The sequence below is a fragment of the Cherax quadricarinatus genome, chromosome 49 (genome assembly GCF_038502225.1).
Source record: "Cherax quadricarinatus isolate ZL_2023a chromosome 49, ASM3850222v1, whole genome shotgun sequence".
In the NCBI taxonomy this organism is placed as follows: Eukaryota; Metazoa; Arthropoda; class Malacostraca; order Decapoda; family Parastacidae; genus Cherax; species Cherax quadricarinatus.
Genome location: NC_091340.1, coordinates 17,284,232 through 17,301,502, shown reverse-complemented (window position 1 = coordinate 17,301,502; position 17,271 = coordinate 17,284,232). Strand labels below are relative to the sequence as shown.

The window sequence follows — 17,271 nt, the reverse complement described above, 5'->3', positions numbered from 1 at the left end:
GCTCTTCCTGCTGAAGCTCTTGCAGCTCCTCAGTGGTTAGCTCTTCGTTGTGGTCCTCCACCAACTCTTCCACATCCTCGAAACTCACATCCAACCCCATGAACTCCCCAGTGCCACAATAGAGTTCACAACTGGCATAGGCTCATCAGGGGCTGCCTCAAACCCTTCAAAATCTCTCTTGTGGACACAATCTGGCCACAATTTTCTCCAAGCAGAGTTCAAAGTCCTGGTAGTCACTCCCTCCCAAGCCTTACCTATAAGGCTTATGCAATGGAGAATACTGAAGTATTCTTTACAAAAATCTCTTAGGGTCAAGTGAGTGTCTGAGGTCACATTGAAGCACCTTTCAAACATTGCTTTGGTGTAGAGTTTTATAAAGTTTGAAATGACTTGCTGGTCCATGGGCTGGAGGAGAGGAGTGGTATTCGGGGGCAAGAACTTTACTGTGATGAACCCAAACTCCTTCAGAATTAGGTCATCCAAGTTTGGAGGATGAGCAGGTGCATTGTTCATTACTAGGAGGCACTTGAGATCCAGTTTCTTTTCCAGAAGGTAATTCTTCACACTAGGGCCAAACACTTCATTGAACCATTCGACAAAAATGTCCCTTGTGACCCATGCCTTATTATTAGATCTCCAAAACACACAATTTACTCTTCATAACATTGTTTTTCTTGAACACTCTGGGATTTTCAGAATGGTACACTAGTAACGGCTTCACGTTGAAATCCCAACTAGCATTAACGCAGAACATGAGCATCAGCCTGTCTTTCATAGGCTTGTGTCCTGGCAGTGCCTTTTCTTCCTGAGTAATGTAGGTCCTCTTTGGCATTTTCTTCCAAAAGAGGCATGTTTCATCACAATTGAACACTTGTTCAGGTTTCAGTCCTTCAGCCTCTATGTACTCCTTGAATTCCTGCACATATTTTTCAGCCACTTTGTTGACAGAACTGGCAGTCTCACCATGCCTTATAACACTGTGTATGCCTGTTCGCTTCTTAAAACTCAAACCAGCCTTTGCTGGCCTTAAATTCACTCACATCATCACTAGCTGCAGGCAATTTCTTTACCAAATCGTCACGCAACTGCCTAGCCTTTTCACAAATAAGCGACGTCATAAGATTATCTCCTGCTAATTGTTTCTCATTTATCCACACCAATAAAAACTTCTCAGCATCTTCGAGTACTGGTGATCTCATTTTTATCAGCATATTTACTTCCTTTGCAACAACAGCATCCTTGATTTCCTTTTTCTTGGCTATGATGGAAGATATGGTTGTACGGGATTTGTTATACATCCTGGCCAGTTTGCCCACACGTACGCCACTTTCATATTGTTCAGTGATGTTTTTCTTAAATTCAATCGTATTTCTCATCTTCTTTACCAAAGGCTTGGCACTAGGAGCTTTCTTTGGAGCCATGGTAGCTTATTTAGCACTTGTAAGCACTAAAATCAATGGAATGTTATGAAATATTTTGTAGGAGCAAGTGAGGGGACCGTCGCTCACTGGTAAACAATGGCACACTGGCTGGGAAGGCAGGCCCAGGCGGCTGAGAGCGTGAGTATGCATCCCGGACGAAGGACGATTAGCGAGTTAACGGACCATTTGCGAGCCAGTGTTTAGACAAAAAAACAGGACTATTTCCAAAATGGACAACTTTCAGGCCAGACGAATATTGAGGAACCACTGTACGAGCCATCCCTGGGTCGATTTTTTGCTCTGAGTTACGAGCCAGCTCCCCCCTCCGTCTTCCCCCTCAACCCAAAACCTGGACACCTCACTTGTTTATCTATGATTTCATGCTTTAATTCCATGGAAATCATTCTCTTTTCTTCTCAGCAATAATAATAATACAGTGGACCCCCGGTTAACGATATTTTTTCACTCCAGAAGTATGTTCAGGTGCCAGTACTGACCGAATTTGTTCCCATAAGGAATATTGTGAAGTAGATTAGTCCATTTCAGACCCCCAAACATACACGTACAAACGCTCTTACATAAATACACTTACATAATTGGTCGCATTCGGAGGTAATCGTTATGCGGGGGTCCACTGTATAATACAATGGACCCTCTGCTGACGATATTAATCTGTTCCTGAAAGCTCATCGTTAGCTGAATTAATTTTCCCCATAAGAAATAATGGAAATCAAATTAATCCGTGCAAGACACCCCAAAGTATAAAAAAAAAAATTTACCACATGAAGTGGGAGTTGTTAATGTTTAGAAGGGGAATCCCCGTCCATTAGGACCTGAGGTATCAAGTCCTTTTCCGGGGTTACTTCGCTTCTTCTTTTAACCCTTTGAGGGTTTCGGACATACTAGTACGTCTTACGCGCAGGGGTTTTTGACGTACTAGTACGCATAAATTCTAGCGCTGTCAAATCTCGCGGGAAAAGGCTGGCAGGCCTCCATATGAAAGTATGGGTCTATGTGGTCAGTGTGCACAGTATAAAAAAAATCCTGCAGCATACAGTGCATAATGAGAAAAAAAAACTTTCACCGTTTTTTTGGCATAAAACAGCGACTTTGCTCTGTATTTTCGTATGGTATTTATTGTTGTATTCTAGTTTTCTTGGTCTCATTTTATAGAATGGAGTGCATATCACAGAAATTGAGATGATTTTCACTGGTTTTACAAAGAAAAGTACCTTGAAATTGAGCTCAAAGAAGGAGAAATGTTCGATTTTTACCAAAGTTCAAAAGTAAACAAATCATGCCAAGCGTCCAATACACGTCAACTGGTGAGTCTAACATTCTTTTGCAAGTGCGCCAATATGATTTATATCATTTTTTACACTAATGCAGTAGTCTGCATAACAGTAAATCTTCTATTTTTCATGAGAATAAAAATTCAAAGTGGAAAGCAAAAGAATGTAAGAGGGGCCTTGAGACGTGACTAATGAACAGAAGAAATGTCATTTTAGTGCCAGGAATGTTTTTCTTGTTTGTTCTGGACCCTATTCGGAAATTGGCATTTTTTGAAATTTGTGTGAAATTGGCAAAATTGCTAAATTCTGACCACTGTATTGGATAGTTGAAAATGGTAAATGGGTGGTTTCTTGCACTCATTCAATAGAAAAAACGTAGTTCTAGCGAAATATTCATGTTTTTTGTCGACTAGTACAGAGGAATTGGCCGAAAATGGGGCTCAAATTGGGCAAAATCGCCGATGCGTAAACATCGCAGTGACCTCTAACTTCGCGAGAGCATAATTCCGTAAGTTTTCCATCAAATCACATAATTTCGGTGTCATTATGATCGGGAAAAGATTCTCTATCTTTTCATAAGAAAAAATAATTTTTTTTGTTTAAATTTGGCCGACCCTGAGAACGAGTTTCTGAGAGGGCCTGTCGACCCTCAAAGGGTTAATGCCACTAGGACCAGCTTGAGAGTCACTGGACCTCTGTCGCACAACAAATCTGTCTATAGAGGTCTGTACCTCCTCTTCCTTTAAGATTTGCCTAAAATGGGCCACAACATTGTCATTGTAATAGTCACCAGCATGGCTTGCAATGGCTGTGTTAGGGTGATTTTCATCCATTAAGGTTTGCAGTTCAACCCACTTTGCACACATTTCCTCAATCTTTGAAGTAGGCACAATGGATTCCACAACTGGCATAGGTGTCTCAGGGTTAGCCCCAAACCCCATGGGCCCCAAGAAAGCTTCTAGTGCCAACCGTGTGGTAAAAAAGGTGAAAATTACTATGGAAATAAAGAAAGAGATAATTGCTAAGTACAAAAGTGGAGTGAGTGTCTTGGAGCTGGCCAGGTTGTGTACCAAACCCCAATCAACCATCGCTACTACTGTGGCCAACAAAACGGCAATCAAGGAAGCTGCTCTTGCAAAAGGTGCAAGTTTGTTTTCGAAACAGAGATCGCAAGTACTCGAAGATGTTAAGAGACTGTTATTGGTGTGGATAAATGAAAAACAGATAGCAGGAGATACCATCTCTCAAGCGATCATATGTAAAAAGGGTGGGAAATACGTAGTATCGTACCACGGTCAGCTGCTGCTGCACCACGGTCAGCTGTTGCTACACCACTGTCAGCTGTTGCTGCACCACGGTCAGCTGTTGCTGCACCAGTCAGCTGTTGCTGAACCACAGTGAGCTGCTGCTGCACCACGGTCAGCTGCTGCTGCACCACGGTCAGCTGCTGCTGCACCACCATCAGCTGTTTCTGACCAACATGACTCGTCCCGAACCTGTCCATCCAGCCTTGCCATCATTGTTTACAAGCCAGGGTGGCCTGTTGCATGCATACATTCGATACATTTTGTATTATTCCATTGTTTATAGTGCTTGTAACTGCTAAATAAGCCACCATGGGCCCAAAGAAAGCTTCTAGTGGCAACCCTGTGGTAAAAAGGGTGAGAAATATGTACTATCATACCACAGTCAACTGCTGCTGCTGCACCACCATCAGCTGTTGCTGAATCACGGTCAGCTGCTGTTGCACCACGGTCAGCTGCTGCTGCACCATGATCAGCTGCTGCTGCACCATGATCAGCTGCTGCTGCACCACAGTCAGCTGCTGCTGTACCACAGTCAGCTGCTGCTACACCACTGTCAGCTGTTGCTGCACCATGGTCAGCTGTTGCTGCACCAGTCAGCTGTTGCTGAACCACAGTGAGCTGCTGTTGCACCACGGTGAGCTGCTGCTGCACCACAGTCAGCTGCTGCTGCTACACCACCATCATCTGTTGCTGTACCACGGTCAGCTGCTGCTGCACTAAAGTCAACTGTTGCTGCACCCCGGTCAGCTGGTCCTAGTCGCATTAAAAGAAGGAGGGAAGTAACCCCGGAAAAGGACGTGCTACCTAAAGTCCTAATGGAAGGGGATTACCCTTCTGAACATTAACAACTTCCATACTCTCCCCTCCTCCCATCCCATCAATCATCACCAGATCTTCAATAAAGGTAAGTGTCAGTTTGTGTGTATTAAAATTAATATTTCATGTGGTAAAAATTTTTTTTTTCATACTTTGTGGTGTCTTGCACGGATTAATTTGATTTCCATTATTTCTTATGGGGAAAATTAATTAAGCTAACGATAATTTCAGCATACGATGAGCTTTCAGGAACGGATTAATATCATTAGCTGAGGGTCCACTGTATTAATAATAATAATAATAAAAATAATATAATAATAATAATAATAATAGTAATAATATTATTATAATAATAATTTTTTTTTTTTTTTTTTTCAACAAGTCGGCCGTCTCCCACCGAGGCAGGGTGACCCAAAAAAGAAAGAAAATCCCCAAAAAGAAAATACTTTCATCATCATTCAACACTTTCACCACACTCGCACATTATCACTGTTTTTGCAGAGGTGCTCAGAATACAACAGTCTAGAAGCATACACATATAAAGATACACAACATATCCCTCCAAACTGCCAATATCCCAAACCCCTCCTTTAAAGTGCAGGCATTGTACTTCCCATTTCCAGGACTCAAGTCCGACTATATGAAAATAACCGGTTTCCCTGAATCCCTTCACTAAATATTACCCTGCTCACACTCCAACAGATCGTCAGGTCCCAAGTACCATTCGTCTCCATTCACTCCTATCTAACACGCTCACGCACGCTTGCTGGAAGTCCAAGCCCCTTACCCACAAAACCTCCTTTACCCCCTCTCTCCAACCCTTTCGAGGACGACCCCTACCCCGCCTTCCTTCCCCTATAGATTTATATGCTTTCCATGTCATTCTACTTTGATCCATTCTCTCTAAATGACCAAACCACCTCAACAACCCCTCTTCTGCCCTCTGACTAATACTTTTATTAACTCCACACCTTCTCCTAATTTCCACACTCCGAATTTTCTGCATAATATTTACACCACACATTGCCCTTAAACAGGACATCTCCACTGCCTCCAACCGTCTCCTCGCTGCTGCATTTACCACCCAAGCTTCACACCCATATAAGAGTGTTGGTACTACTATACTTTCATACATTCCCTTCTTTGCCTCCATAGATAACGTTTTTTGACTCCACATATACCTCAACGCACCACTCACCTTTTTTCCCTCATCAATTCTATGATTAACCTCATCCTTCATAAATCCATCCGCCGACACGTCAACTCCCAAGTATCTGAAAACATTCACTTCTTCCATACTCCTCCTCCCCAATTTGATATCCAATTTTTCTTTATCTAAATCATTTGACACCCTCATCACCTTACTCTTTTCTATGTTCACTTTCAACTTTCTACCTTTACACACATTCCCAAACTCATCCACTAACCTTTGCAATTTTTCTTTAGAATCTCCCATAAGCACAGTATCATCAGCAAAAAGTAACTGTGTCAATTCCCATTTTGAATTTGATTCCCCATAATTTAATCCCACCCCTCTCCCAAACACCCTAGCATTTACTTCCTTAACAACCCCATCTATAAATATATTAAACAACCATGGTGACATTACACATCCCTGTCTAAGACCTACTTTTACCGGGAAATAGTCTCCCTCTCTTCTACACACCCTAACCTGAGCCTCACTATCTTCATAAAAACTCTTTACAGCATTTAATAACTTACCACCTATTCCATATACTTGCAACATCTGCCACATTGCTCCTCTATCCACTCTATCATATGCCTTTTCTAAATCCATAAATGCAATAAAAACTTCCCTACCTTTATCTAAATACTGTTCACATATATGCTTCAATGTAAACACTTGATCTACACATCCCCTACCCACTCTGAAACCTCCTTGCTCATCCGCAATCCTACATTCTGTCTTACCTCTAATTCTTTCAATTATAACCCTACCGTACACTTTTCCTGGTATACTCAGTAAGCTTATTCCTCTATAATTTTTACAGTCTCTTTTGTCCCCTTTCCCTTTATATAAAGGGACTATACATGCTCTCCGCCAATCCCTAGGTACCTTCCCCTCTTTCATACATTTATTGAACAAAAGTACCAACCACTCCAACACTATATCCCCCCCTGCTTTTAACATTTCTGTCATGATCCCATCAGTACCAGCTGCTTTACCCCCTTTCATTTTACGTAATGCCTCACGTACCTCCCCCACACTTACATTCTGCTCTTCTTCACTCCTAAAAGATGGTATACCTCCCTGACCAGTGCATGAAATTACTGCCTCTGTTTCTTCCTTAACATTTAAAAGTTCCTCAAAATATTCTCGCCATCTACCTAATACCTCCATCTCCCCATCTACTAACTCCCCTACTCTGTTTTTAACTGACAAATCCATATTTTCCCTTGGCTTTCTTAACTTGTTTAACTCACTCCAAAATTTTTTCTTATTTTCATTAAAATTTCTTGACAGTGCCTCTCCCACTCTATCATCTGCTCTCCTTTTGCACTCTCTCACCACTCTCTTTACCTTTCTTTTACTCTCCATATATTCTGCTCTTCTTATAACACTTCTGCTTTGTAAAAACCTCTCATAAGCTACCTTTTTCTCTTTTATCACACCCTTTACTTCATCATTCCACCAATCACTCCTCTTTCCTCCTGCACCCACCCTCCTATAACCACAAACTTCTGCCCCACATTCTAATACTGCATTTTTAAAACTATTCCAACCCTCTTCAACCCCCCCATTACTCATCTTTGCACTATCCCACCTTTCTGCTAATAGTCGCTTATATCTCGCCCGAACTTCCTCCTCCCTTAGTTTATACACTTTCACCTCCCTCTTACTTGTTGTTGCCACCTTCCTCTTTTCCCATCTACCTCTTACTCTAACTGTAGCTACAACTAAATAATGATCCGATATATCAGTTGCCCCTCTATAAACATGTACATCCTGGAGCCTACCCATCAACCTTTTATCCACCAATACATAATCTAATAAACTACTTTCATTACGTGCTACATCATACCTTGTATATTTATTTATCCTCTTTTTCATAAAATATGTATTACTTATTACCAAATTTCTTTCTACACATAGCTCAATTAAAGGCTCCCCATTTACATTTACCCCTGGCACCCCAAATTTACCTACTACTCCCTCCATAACATTTTTACCCACTTTAGCATTGAAATCCCCAACCACCATTACTCTCACACTTGAGTCAAAACTCCCCACGCATTCACTCAACATTTCCCAAAATCTCTCTCTCTCCTCTACACTTCTCTCTTCTCCAGGTGCATACACGCTTATTATAACCCACTTTTCACATCCAATCTTTATTTTACTCCACATAATCCTTGAATTAATACATTTATAGTCCCTCTTTTCCTGCCATAGCTTATCCTTCAACATTATTGCTACTCCTTCTTTAGCTCTAACTCTATTTGAAACCCCTGACCTAATCCCATTTATTCCTCTCCATTGAAACTCTCCCACCCCCTTCAGCTTTGTTTCACTTAAAGCCAGGACATCCAGCTTCTTCTCATTCATAACATCCACAATCATCTCTTTCTTATCATCTGCACAACATCCACGCACATTCAGACTTCCCACTTTGACAATTTTCTTCTTCTTATTCTTTTTAGTAATCTTTACAGGAAAAGGGGTTACTAGCCCATTGTTCCCGGCATTTTAGTCGACTTTTACAACACGCATGGCTTACGGAGGAAAGATTCTTATTCCACTTCCCCATGGATATAAAAGGAAAATTAATAAGACCAAGAACTATTAAGATAAAATCAAAGAAAACTCAGATGAGTGTGTATGAATAAATGTGTATATGTATGTGTAGTGTATTAGTGTATTATTATTATTATAACAGAGCTTCAGTTCCCTAAATTACTAATAATAATAATAATAAGAATAATAATAACTATTATAATAATGATAGAGCTTCAGTTCCCTAAATTAATAATAATAATAATGCATAATACGTACGTAATAATAATTCAGATTGCTTCTGCTAGTTGGCACAGCTGGTAAGCAGTAAACATGTTTACGTCCCTATGGGGGCAGTTCTCTCATGCTTGTTTGCATTTTTTACAGTCATATGGCCAAATTTCTTTTTTCTAACCATGGGTCCTAGTGATCTGCTGCAGTTAGCCTCAAAAATACTCTGTTTTCTCTTACAGTAAGAACATGGGAAGTTACTATAGTCAAATTGGGACAGAAATGGTGGACGCTTTTGCCACTGCCTCTGCCACCATATTATGGCATATTTTATTCATTCTAGAGTATATATCATGTTTCTTTGCTAATTACATATATTGTTTATTAATTGATGAATGGGAAAAGGGTGAGTAGTGCACTGAGGAATCTGTGGAGACGAAGAGCATTATCCATGGGAGCAAAGAGGGAAATATGTGAGAGTATAGTGGTACCAACACTTTTATGTGGGTGCAAATCATGGGTAGTGAAAGGTGCAGCAAGAAGGCTGGAGGCAGTGGATATGTCGTGTCTAAGGGCAGTGTGAATATGATGGAGAGTATCCATAGCTTGGAGGTTAGAAGGAGGTGTAGGGTTACCAAAAGTATTATCCAGAGGACTGCAGAAGGGTTGTTGAGGTGGTTCACACTGTTAGAGAGGAGGGAACAAAACAGAATGGCTTTGAGGGCTTATAAATCTGTAGTGGAAGGAAGGCGGGGTAGGGGTCATCCTAGGAAAGGTTGGAGGGAGGGAATAAAGGAGGTTTTGCGTGTGAGGCACTAGAACTTCTAGCAAGCATGTGCAAGCGTGTTAGATAGGAGCAAGTAGAGACAAATAGTTTTTGATGACCTGATGTGCTGCTGAAGTGTGAGCAAAGTAACATGTATGGAGGGATTCAGGGAAACTTGTTAGCTAGACTCGAGTCATGGAGGTGGAAGTGCATTGTCTGTGGTTTGAAGGAGGGGTGGGGATATGTTGCAGTTTAACGATAGTGTAGGAGTGCCTCTGAAAGACAGTGATTGAGTGAATGAGAATGAAAGTCTTTCAGCTTTTTTGGGTCACCCTGCATTGATGGGAAATAGCCCAAGTATTTAAAAAAGAGAATTAATATTTGTCTTTATTACAGGAAATCCTTGTGGTTCGTTTTCAACCAGCAAATGAAGAAGAGAAGGTTTCATATATTGCTTTGTACTCCTACCTGTCTTCTAAGAAAAGGTGAGCCACTAAATATTAAGGGTCTGTTTAAATACCAAATATCACTGGTTTTACTTCTATATGCTTTAAACCCTTTTGGGGTCTGTCCCATTTTACTATGGTTTTGAAGCCTAGGTCAATCCTGTAGTTATACTCCATGAGCTCAGCTCACTCAGATAAGCTGTGAGTGCTAAATTTGGACCTTAACCCTTTCGCTGTTGGTGTTGTATTAGTACAGCTTACAAGCCAGTGTTGGTCCCATATTATTATGCCAAAATTCTAGTGGCTTCAGATCCAGTGGTAGAAAGCTGGTAGACCTACATGTGAGGGAATGGGTCTGCATGATCAGTGTGAGCAGTATAAAAAAAAATCCTGCAGCATGCAGTGCATAATGAGAAAAAAAAACTCCGACCATGTTTTTGGTTTAAAATGCCGACTTTGAGGCGTATTTTTGTATGGTACTTATGGTTGTATTCTCCTTTCCTTGGTCTCATTTGATAGAATGGAAGATATATTACAGAAATAGAGATGAGTTTGTTTGATTTCATGCTGAAAAATACCTTGAAATTGAGCTAAAACTAATGGAAATATTCAATTTTTGCTGATGTTCAAGAGTAAGCAAATGATGTTACGTTTCAGTATGTGTCTAACTGGCCAGTCTAATATGCAGTCATGTATGGGTTAACATTATTTATACAATTATTACAATAATGCAGTAGTCTACATAACAGTAAATCTATTTTTTGCGTGAGTAAAAATTCAAAATGGAAGCAAGAGTAATACAGTGGACCCTCGCATAATGCTATTAATCCATTCCTGAGAGCTCAACGTTAGGCAAAATTATCGTTAGGCGAATGAATTTTCCCCATAAGAAATAATGGAAATCAAATTAATCCGTTCCTGACACCCCAAAGTATGAACAAAAAAAAATTTTTACCACATGAAATATTAATTTTAATACACACAAACTGAAGAAGACATGCACAGTTACATGACACTTACCTTTATTGAAGATCTGGTGATGATTGATGGGATGGGAGGAGGGGAGAGTGTTGATGGTCTTAGTGTTTAGAAGGGGAATCCCCTTCCACTAGGACTTGAGGTGTCAAGTCCTTTTCCGGGTTTACTTCCCTTCTTCTTTTAATGCCACTAGGACCAGCTTCAGAGTCACCGGACTTCTGTCGCACAATATATTTGTCCATAGAGGTCTGTACCTCTCGTTCTTTTATGACTTTCCTAAAGTGGTTCACAACACTGTCAGTGTACAGGTTGCCAACACGGCTTGCAACAGCTATCCGAGAGTGATTTTCATCCATAAAGGTTCGCACTTCAAGCCACTTTGCACACATTTCCTTAATTTTTGAAGTAGGCAACTTCTTCAATTTCTCTCTCCCCTCCTCCGAAGCAGTTTCCTCAGGTCTGGCCTCTTGCTGTTGAAGTTCATCTAGCAGCTCATCAGTGGTTAGTTCTTCATTGTCCTCCTCCACTAACTCTTCCACATCCTCCCCACTAACCTCCAACCCCAAGGACTTGCCCAATGCCACAATTGATTCCTCAACTGGCATACGCCTCTCAGGGTTAGCCTCAAATCCTTCAAAATCCCTTTGGTCTACACATACTGGCCACAGTTTCTTCCAAGCAGAGTTCAAGGTCCTCTTAGTCACTCCCTCCCAAGCCTTACCTATAAGGTTTACACAATTGAGGATATTAAAGTGATCTCTCCAAAACTTTCTTAGAGTCAATTGAGTTTCTGAGGTCACTACAAAGCGCCTTTCAAACAGAGCTTTCGTGTACAGTTTTTTGAAGTTTGCAATGACCTGCTGGTCCATGGGCTGCAGGAGAGGAGTGGTATTAGGAGGCAAAAACTTGACCTTAATGAAGCTCATGTCCCCACAAAGTCGCTCTGCCAAGTCTGTAGGATGACCAAGGGCATTGTCTAACACAAGGAGGCACTTAAGGTCTAATTTATTTTCAATTAGGTAATTTTTCACAGTGGGGGCAAATGCTTGGTGTAACCAATCATAGAAAAAGTCCCTGTGACCCATGCCTTAATGTTTGCCCTCCACAGCACACACAAATTAGCCTTGAGGATATTCTTTTGCCTGAACGCTCTGGGAGTTTCAGAGTGATACACCAATAAAGGCTTCACTTTGCAATCACCACTAGCATTGGCACACATTAACAGAGTAAGCCTGTCTTTCATAGGCTTATGTTCTGGGAGTGCCTTTTCCTCCTGAGTACTGTAGGTCCTGCTTGGCATTTTCTTCCAAAACAGACCTGTTTCGTCACAATTAAACACTTGTTCAGGTTTCAGTCCTTCACTGTCTATGTACTCCTTGAATTCCTGCACATATTTTTCAGCTGCTTTGTGGTTTGAACTGGCAGCCTCGCCATGCCTTGTCACACTATGTATGCCACTACGCTTCTTACATCTCTCAAACCAACCTTTGCTGTCCTTAAATTCACTCACATCATCACTAGTTGCAGGCATTTTTCTAATTAAATCCTGATGCAACTTCCTAGCCTTTTCACTTATGATCGCTTGAGAGATGCTATCTCCTGCTATCTGTTTTTCGTTTATCCACACCAATAAGAGTCTCTCAACATCGTCTATCACTTGCGATCTCTGTTTCGAAAACACAGTTGCACCTTTGGCAAGAACAGCTTCCTTGACTGCCGTTTTCTTGGACACAATAGTAGCGATGGTTGATTGGGGTTTACTATACAACCTGGCCAGCTCGGAGACACGTACTCCACATTCATACTTAGCAATGATCTCTTTCTTCATCTCCATAGTAATTCTCACCCTTATTCCTGTAGGGTTGGCACTAGAAGCTTTCTCGGGGCTCATGGTCACTTACTTTGCAGATGAAATCACCAAAAATGCTGTAATAATACGAAATGTTCCAATTGTATGCTTGGATGTTACTGCGGAGGCTGGCTTGTAAACAATGCCACTGGCGGAACATGTGAGGCTGGCTCAGGCCGCACATAGACGCGTCTCGGACGAATAGCGTTAAGCGAGTTTTTTAGCGCTATGCGAGACAATTTTAGCGATAAAATGTATCGGTATGCGGATTTAACGTTATATGATGCCAACGTTATGCGAGGGTCCACTGTATAAGAAGGGCCTGGAGACATGGTTAATGAACAGAGAAAATGTTATTTTAGTGCCAGGAATGTCTTCATTGTTTATTTTGGACCCTATTTTGAAATTGGCATCTTTTGAAATTTGTGTGAAATTAGCCAAATTGCCAATTTCTGGCCACTTATTGGGTAGTTGAAATCAGTAAATGGGTAGTTTCTTGTACTCAGTCGATAGAACAATGGAGTTCTAGCAAAATAGCTATGAGTTTGGTCGGCTGGAACAATGGAATTGGCTGAAAATAGGGCTCAAAGTGAGTGAAATCGCCAATGTGTATATATCACGGAGACCAATACACGAGGGTGTAATTCTGTAAGTTTTCCATCAGATTTCATACTTTTGGTGTCATTACCATCGGGAACAGATTCATTATCATTTCAAAGAGTGAATGGGTCCATGAGGTAAGTTTTTTTTTTTTTAACAAGTCGGCCGTCTCCCACCGAGGCAGGGTGACCCAAAAAAGAAAGAAAATCCCCAAAAAGAAAATAGCACTTTTGCCTCACTCACACATAATCACTGTTTTCGCAGAGGTGCTCAGAACACAACAGCTAAGAAGCATATACATATAAAGATACACAACATATCCCTCCAAACTGCTATATCCCGAACCCCTCCTTTAAAGTGCAGGCATTGTACTTCCCATTTCCAGGACTCAAGTCCGGCTATATAAAAATAACCGGTTTCCCTGAATCCCTTCACTAAATATTACCCTGCTCACACTCCAACAGATCATAAGGTTCCAAATGCCATTCGTCTCCATTCACTCCTATCTAACACATGCACGCTTGCTGGAAGTCCAAGCCCCTCGCCCACAAAACCTCCTTTACCCCCCTCCCTCCAACCTTTTCGAGGACGACCCCTACTCCGCCTTCCTTCCCGTACAGATTTATACACTCTCCATGTCATTGTACTCTGATCCATTCACTCTAAATCACCAAACCACCTCAACAACCCCTCTTCAGCCCTCTGACTAATATTTTTATTAACTCCACACCTTCTCCTAATTTCCACACTCCAAATTTTCTGCATAAAATTTACACCACACATTGCCCTTAGACAGGACATCTCCACTGCCTCCAACCGCCTCCTCGCTGCTGCATTCACAGCCCAAGCTTCACACCCATATAAGAGTGTTGGTACTACTATATTTTCATACATTCCCTTCTTTGCCTCCATGGACAACGTTTTTTGTCTCCACATATACCTCAACACACCACTCACCTTTTTTCCCTCATCAATTCTATGATTAACCTCATCCTTCATAAATCCATCCACCGACACGTCAACTCCCAGGTATCTGAAAACATTCACTTCTTCCATACTCCTCCCCAATTTGATGTCAAATTTATCTTTATCTGAATCATTTGATACCCTCATCACCTTACTCTTTTCTACGTTCACTTTCAACTTTGTCTTTACACACACTCCGAAACTCATCCACTAACCTTTGCAATTTTTCCTTAGAATCTCCCATAAGCACAGTATCATCAGCAAAAAGCAACTGTGTCAATTCCCATTTTGTATTTGATTCCCCATAATTTAATCCTACCCCTCTCCCGAACACCCTAGCATTTAGTTCTTTTACAACCCCATCTATAAATATACAGTGGACCCCCGCATAACGATCACCTCCGAATGCGACCAATTATGTAAGTGTATTTATGTAAGTGCATTTGTACGTGTATGTTTGGGGGTCTGAAATGGACTAATCTACTTCACAATATTCCTTATGGGAACAAATTCCTTCAGTACTGGCACCTGAACATACTTCTGGAGTCAAAAAATATCGTTAACCGGGGGTCCACTGTATTAAACAACCATGGTGACATTACACATTCCTGTCTAAGACCTACTTTTACTGGGAAGTAGTCTCCCTCTCTTCTACACACCCTAACCTGAGCCTCACTATCCTCATAAAAACTCTTTACAGCATTTAGTAACTTACCACCTATTCCATATACGTACTTGCAGCATCTGCCACATTGCTCCCCTATCCAATCTATTGTATGACTTTTCTAAATCCATAAATGCAATAAAAACTTCCCTACCTTTATCCAAATACTGTTCACATATATGCTTCAATGTAAACACTTGATCTACACGTCCCCTACCCACTCTGAAACCTCCTTGCTCATCCACAATCCTACATTCTGTCTTACCTCTAATTCTTTCAATTATAACCCTTCCATACACATTTCCTGGTATACTCAGTAAACTTATTCCTCTATAATTTTTACAATCTCTTTTGTCCCCCTTCTCTTTATACAAAGGGACTATACATGCTCTCTGCCAATCCCTGGGTACCTTCCCCTCTTTCATACATTTACTAAACAAAAATACCAACCATTCTAACACTATATCTCTCCCTACTTTTAACATTTCTGTCATGATCCCATCAGTTCCAGCTGCTTTACCCCCTTTCATTCTATGTAATGCCTCGCACACCTCCCCCACACTCACATCCTGTTCGTCTTCCCTCCTAAAAGATGGTATACCTCTCTGGCCAGTGCATGAAATTACCGTTTCCCTTTCTTCGTCGACATTTAAAAGTTCCTCAAAATGTTCTCGCCATCTACCCAAAACCTCCATCTCCCCATCTACTAACTCCCATACTCTGTTTGTAACTGACAAATCCATTCGTTTTCTAGGCTTTTTTAACTTGTTTAACTCCAAATTTTTTTTATTATTTTCATTAAAATTTCTTGACAGTGCCTCTCCCACTCTATCATCTGCTCTCCTTTTGCACTCTCTCACCACTCTCTTCACCTTTCTTTTACTCTCCATATACTCTACTCTTCTTATAACACTTCTGCTTTGTAAAAACCTCTCATAAGCTAACTTTTTCTCTTTTATCACACCCTTTACTTCATCATTCCACCAATTACTCATTCCTCCTGCACCCACTCTCCTATAACCACAAACTTCTGCCCCCCATTCTAATACTGCATTTTTAAAACTATTCCAACCCTCTTCAACCCCCCACTACTCATACTCGCACCAGCCCACCTTTCTGCCAATAGTTGCTTATGTCTCACCCGAACTTCCTCCTCCCTTAGTTTATACACTTTCACCTCCCTCTTGCTTGTTGTTGCCATTTTCCTCTTTTCCCATCTACCTCTTACTCTAACTGTAGCTACAACTAAATAATGATCTGATATATCAGTTGCCCCTCTATAAACGTGTACATCCTGGAGCCTACCCATCCACCAATACATAATCTAACAAACTACTTTCATTACGTGTTATATCATACCTTGTATATTTATTTATATTCTTCTTCATAAAATATGTATTACTTATTGCCAAACCTCTTTCTACACATAGCTCAATTGAAGGTTCCCCATTTTCATTTACCCCTGGCACCCCAAATTTACCTACTACTCCCTCCACAACATTTTTACCCACTTTAGCATTGAAATCCCCAACCACCATTACTCTCACACTTGGTTGAAAACTCCCTATGCATTCACTCAACATTTCCCAAAATTTCTCTCACTCCTTTACACTTCTCTCTTCTCCAGGTGCATATACGCTTACTATAACCCACTTTTCACATCCAACCTTTATTTTACTCCACATAATCCTTGAATTAATTCATTTGTAGTCCCTCTTTTCCTGCCATAACTTATCCTTCAACGTTATTGCTTCACCTTCTTTAGCTCTAACTCTATTTGAAGCCCCTGACCTAATCCCATTTAGCCCTCTCCACTGAAACTCTCCCACTCCCTTCAGCTTTGTTTCACTTAAAGCCAGGACATCCAGCTTCTTCTCATTCATAACATCCACAATCATCTCTTTCTTATCATTTGCACAACTTCCACACACATTCAGACTTCCCACTTTGACAATTTTCTTCTTCTTATTCTTTTTAGTAATTATTACAGGAAAAGGGGTTACTAGCCCATTGTTCCCGGCATTTTAGTTGACTTTTACAACACGCATGGCTTACGGAGGAAAGATTCTTATTCCACTTCCCCATGGATATGAAAGGAAAAGTAATAAGACCAAGAACTATTAAGATAATGTCAAAGAAAACTCAGATGAGTGTGTATAAATAAACATGCACATGTATGTGTAGTGTGACCTAAGTGTA

At 40.9% G+C, this 17,271-nt stretch overlaps 1 protein-coding gene across 3 annotated transcripts in view; it reads left to right on the top strand.

Moving 5' to 3' along the window:
* Positions 1-17,271, top strand: part of pps (protein partner of snf) — a 593,176-nt gene that overhangs the window by 493,064 nt on the left and 82,841 nt on the right. For all 3 annotated transcript variants that reach the window (XM_070095224.1, XM_070095226.1, XM_070095225.1), the window contains one exon: positions 9,966-10,054. In XM_070095224.1, coding sequence (XP_069951325.1) covers positions 9,966-10,054 — 89 coding nt within the window. The remainder of the gene's footprint in view (positions 1-9,965; positions 10,055-17,271) is intronic.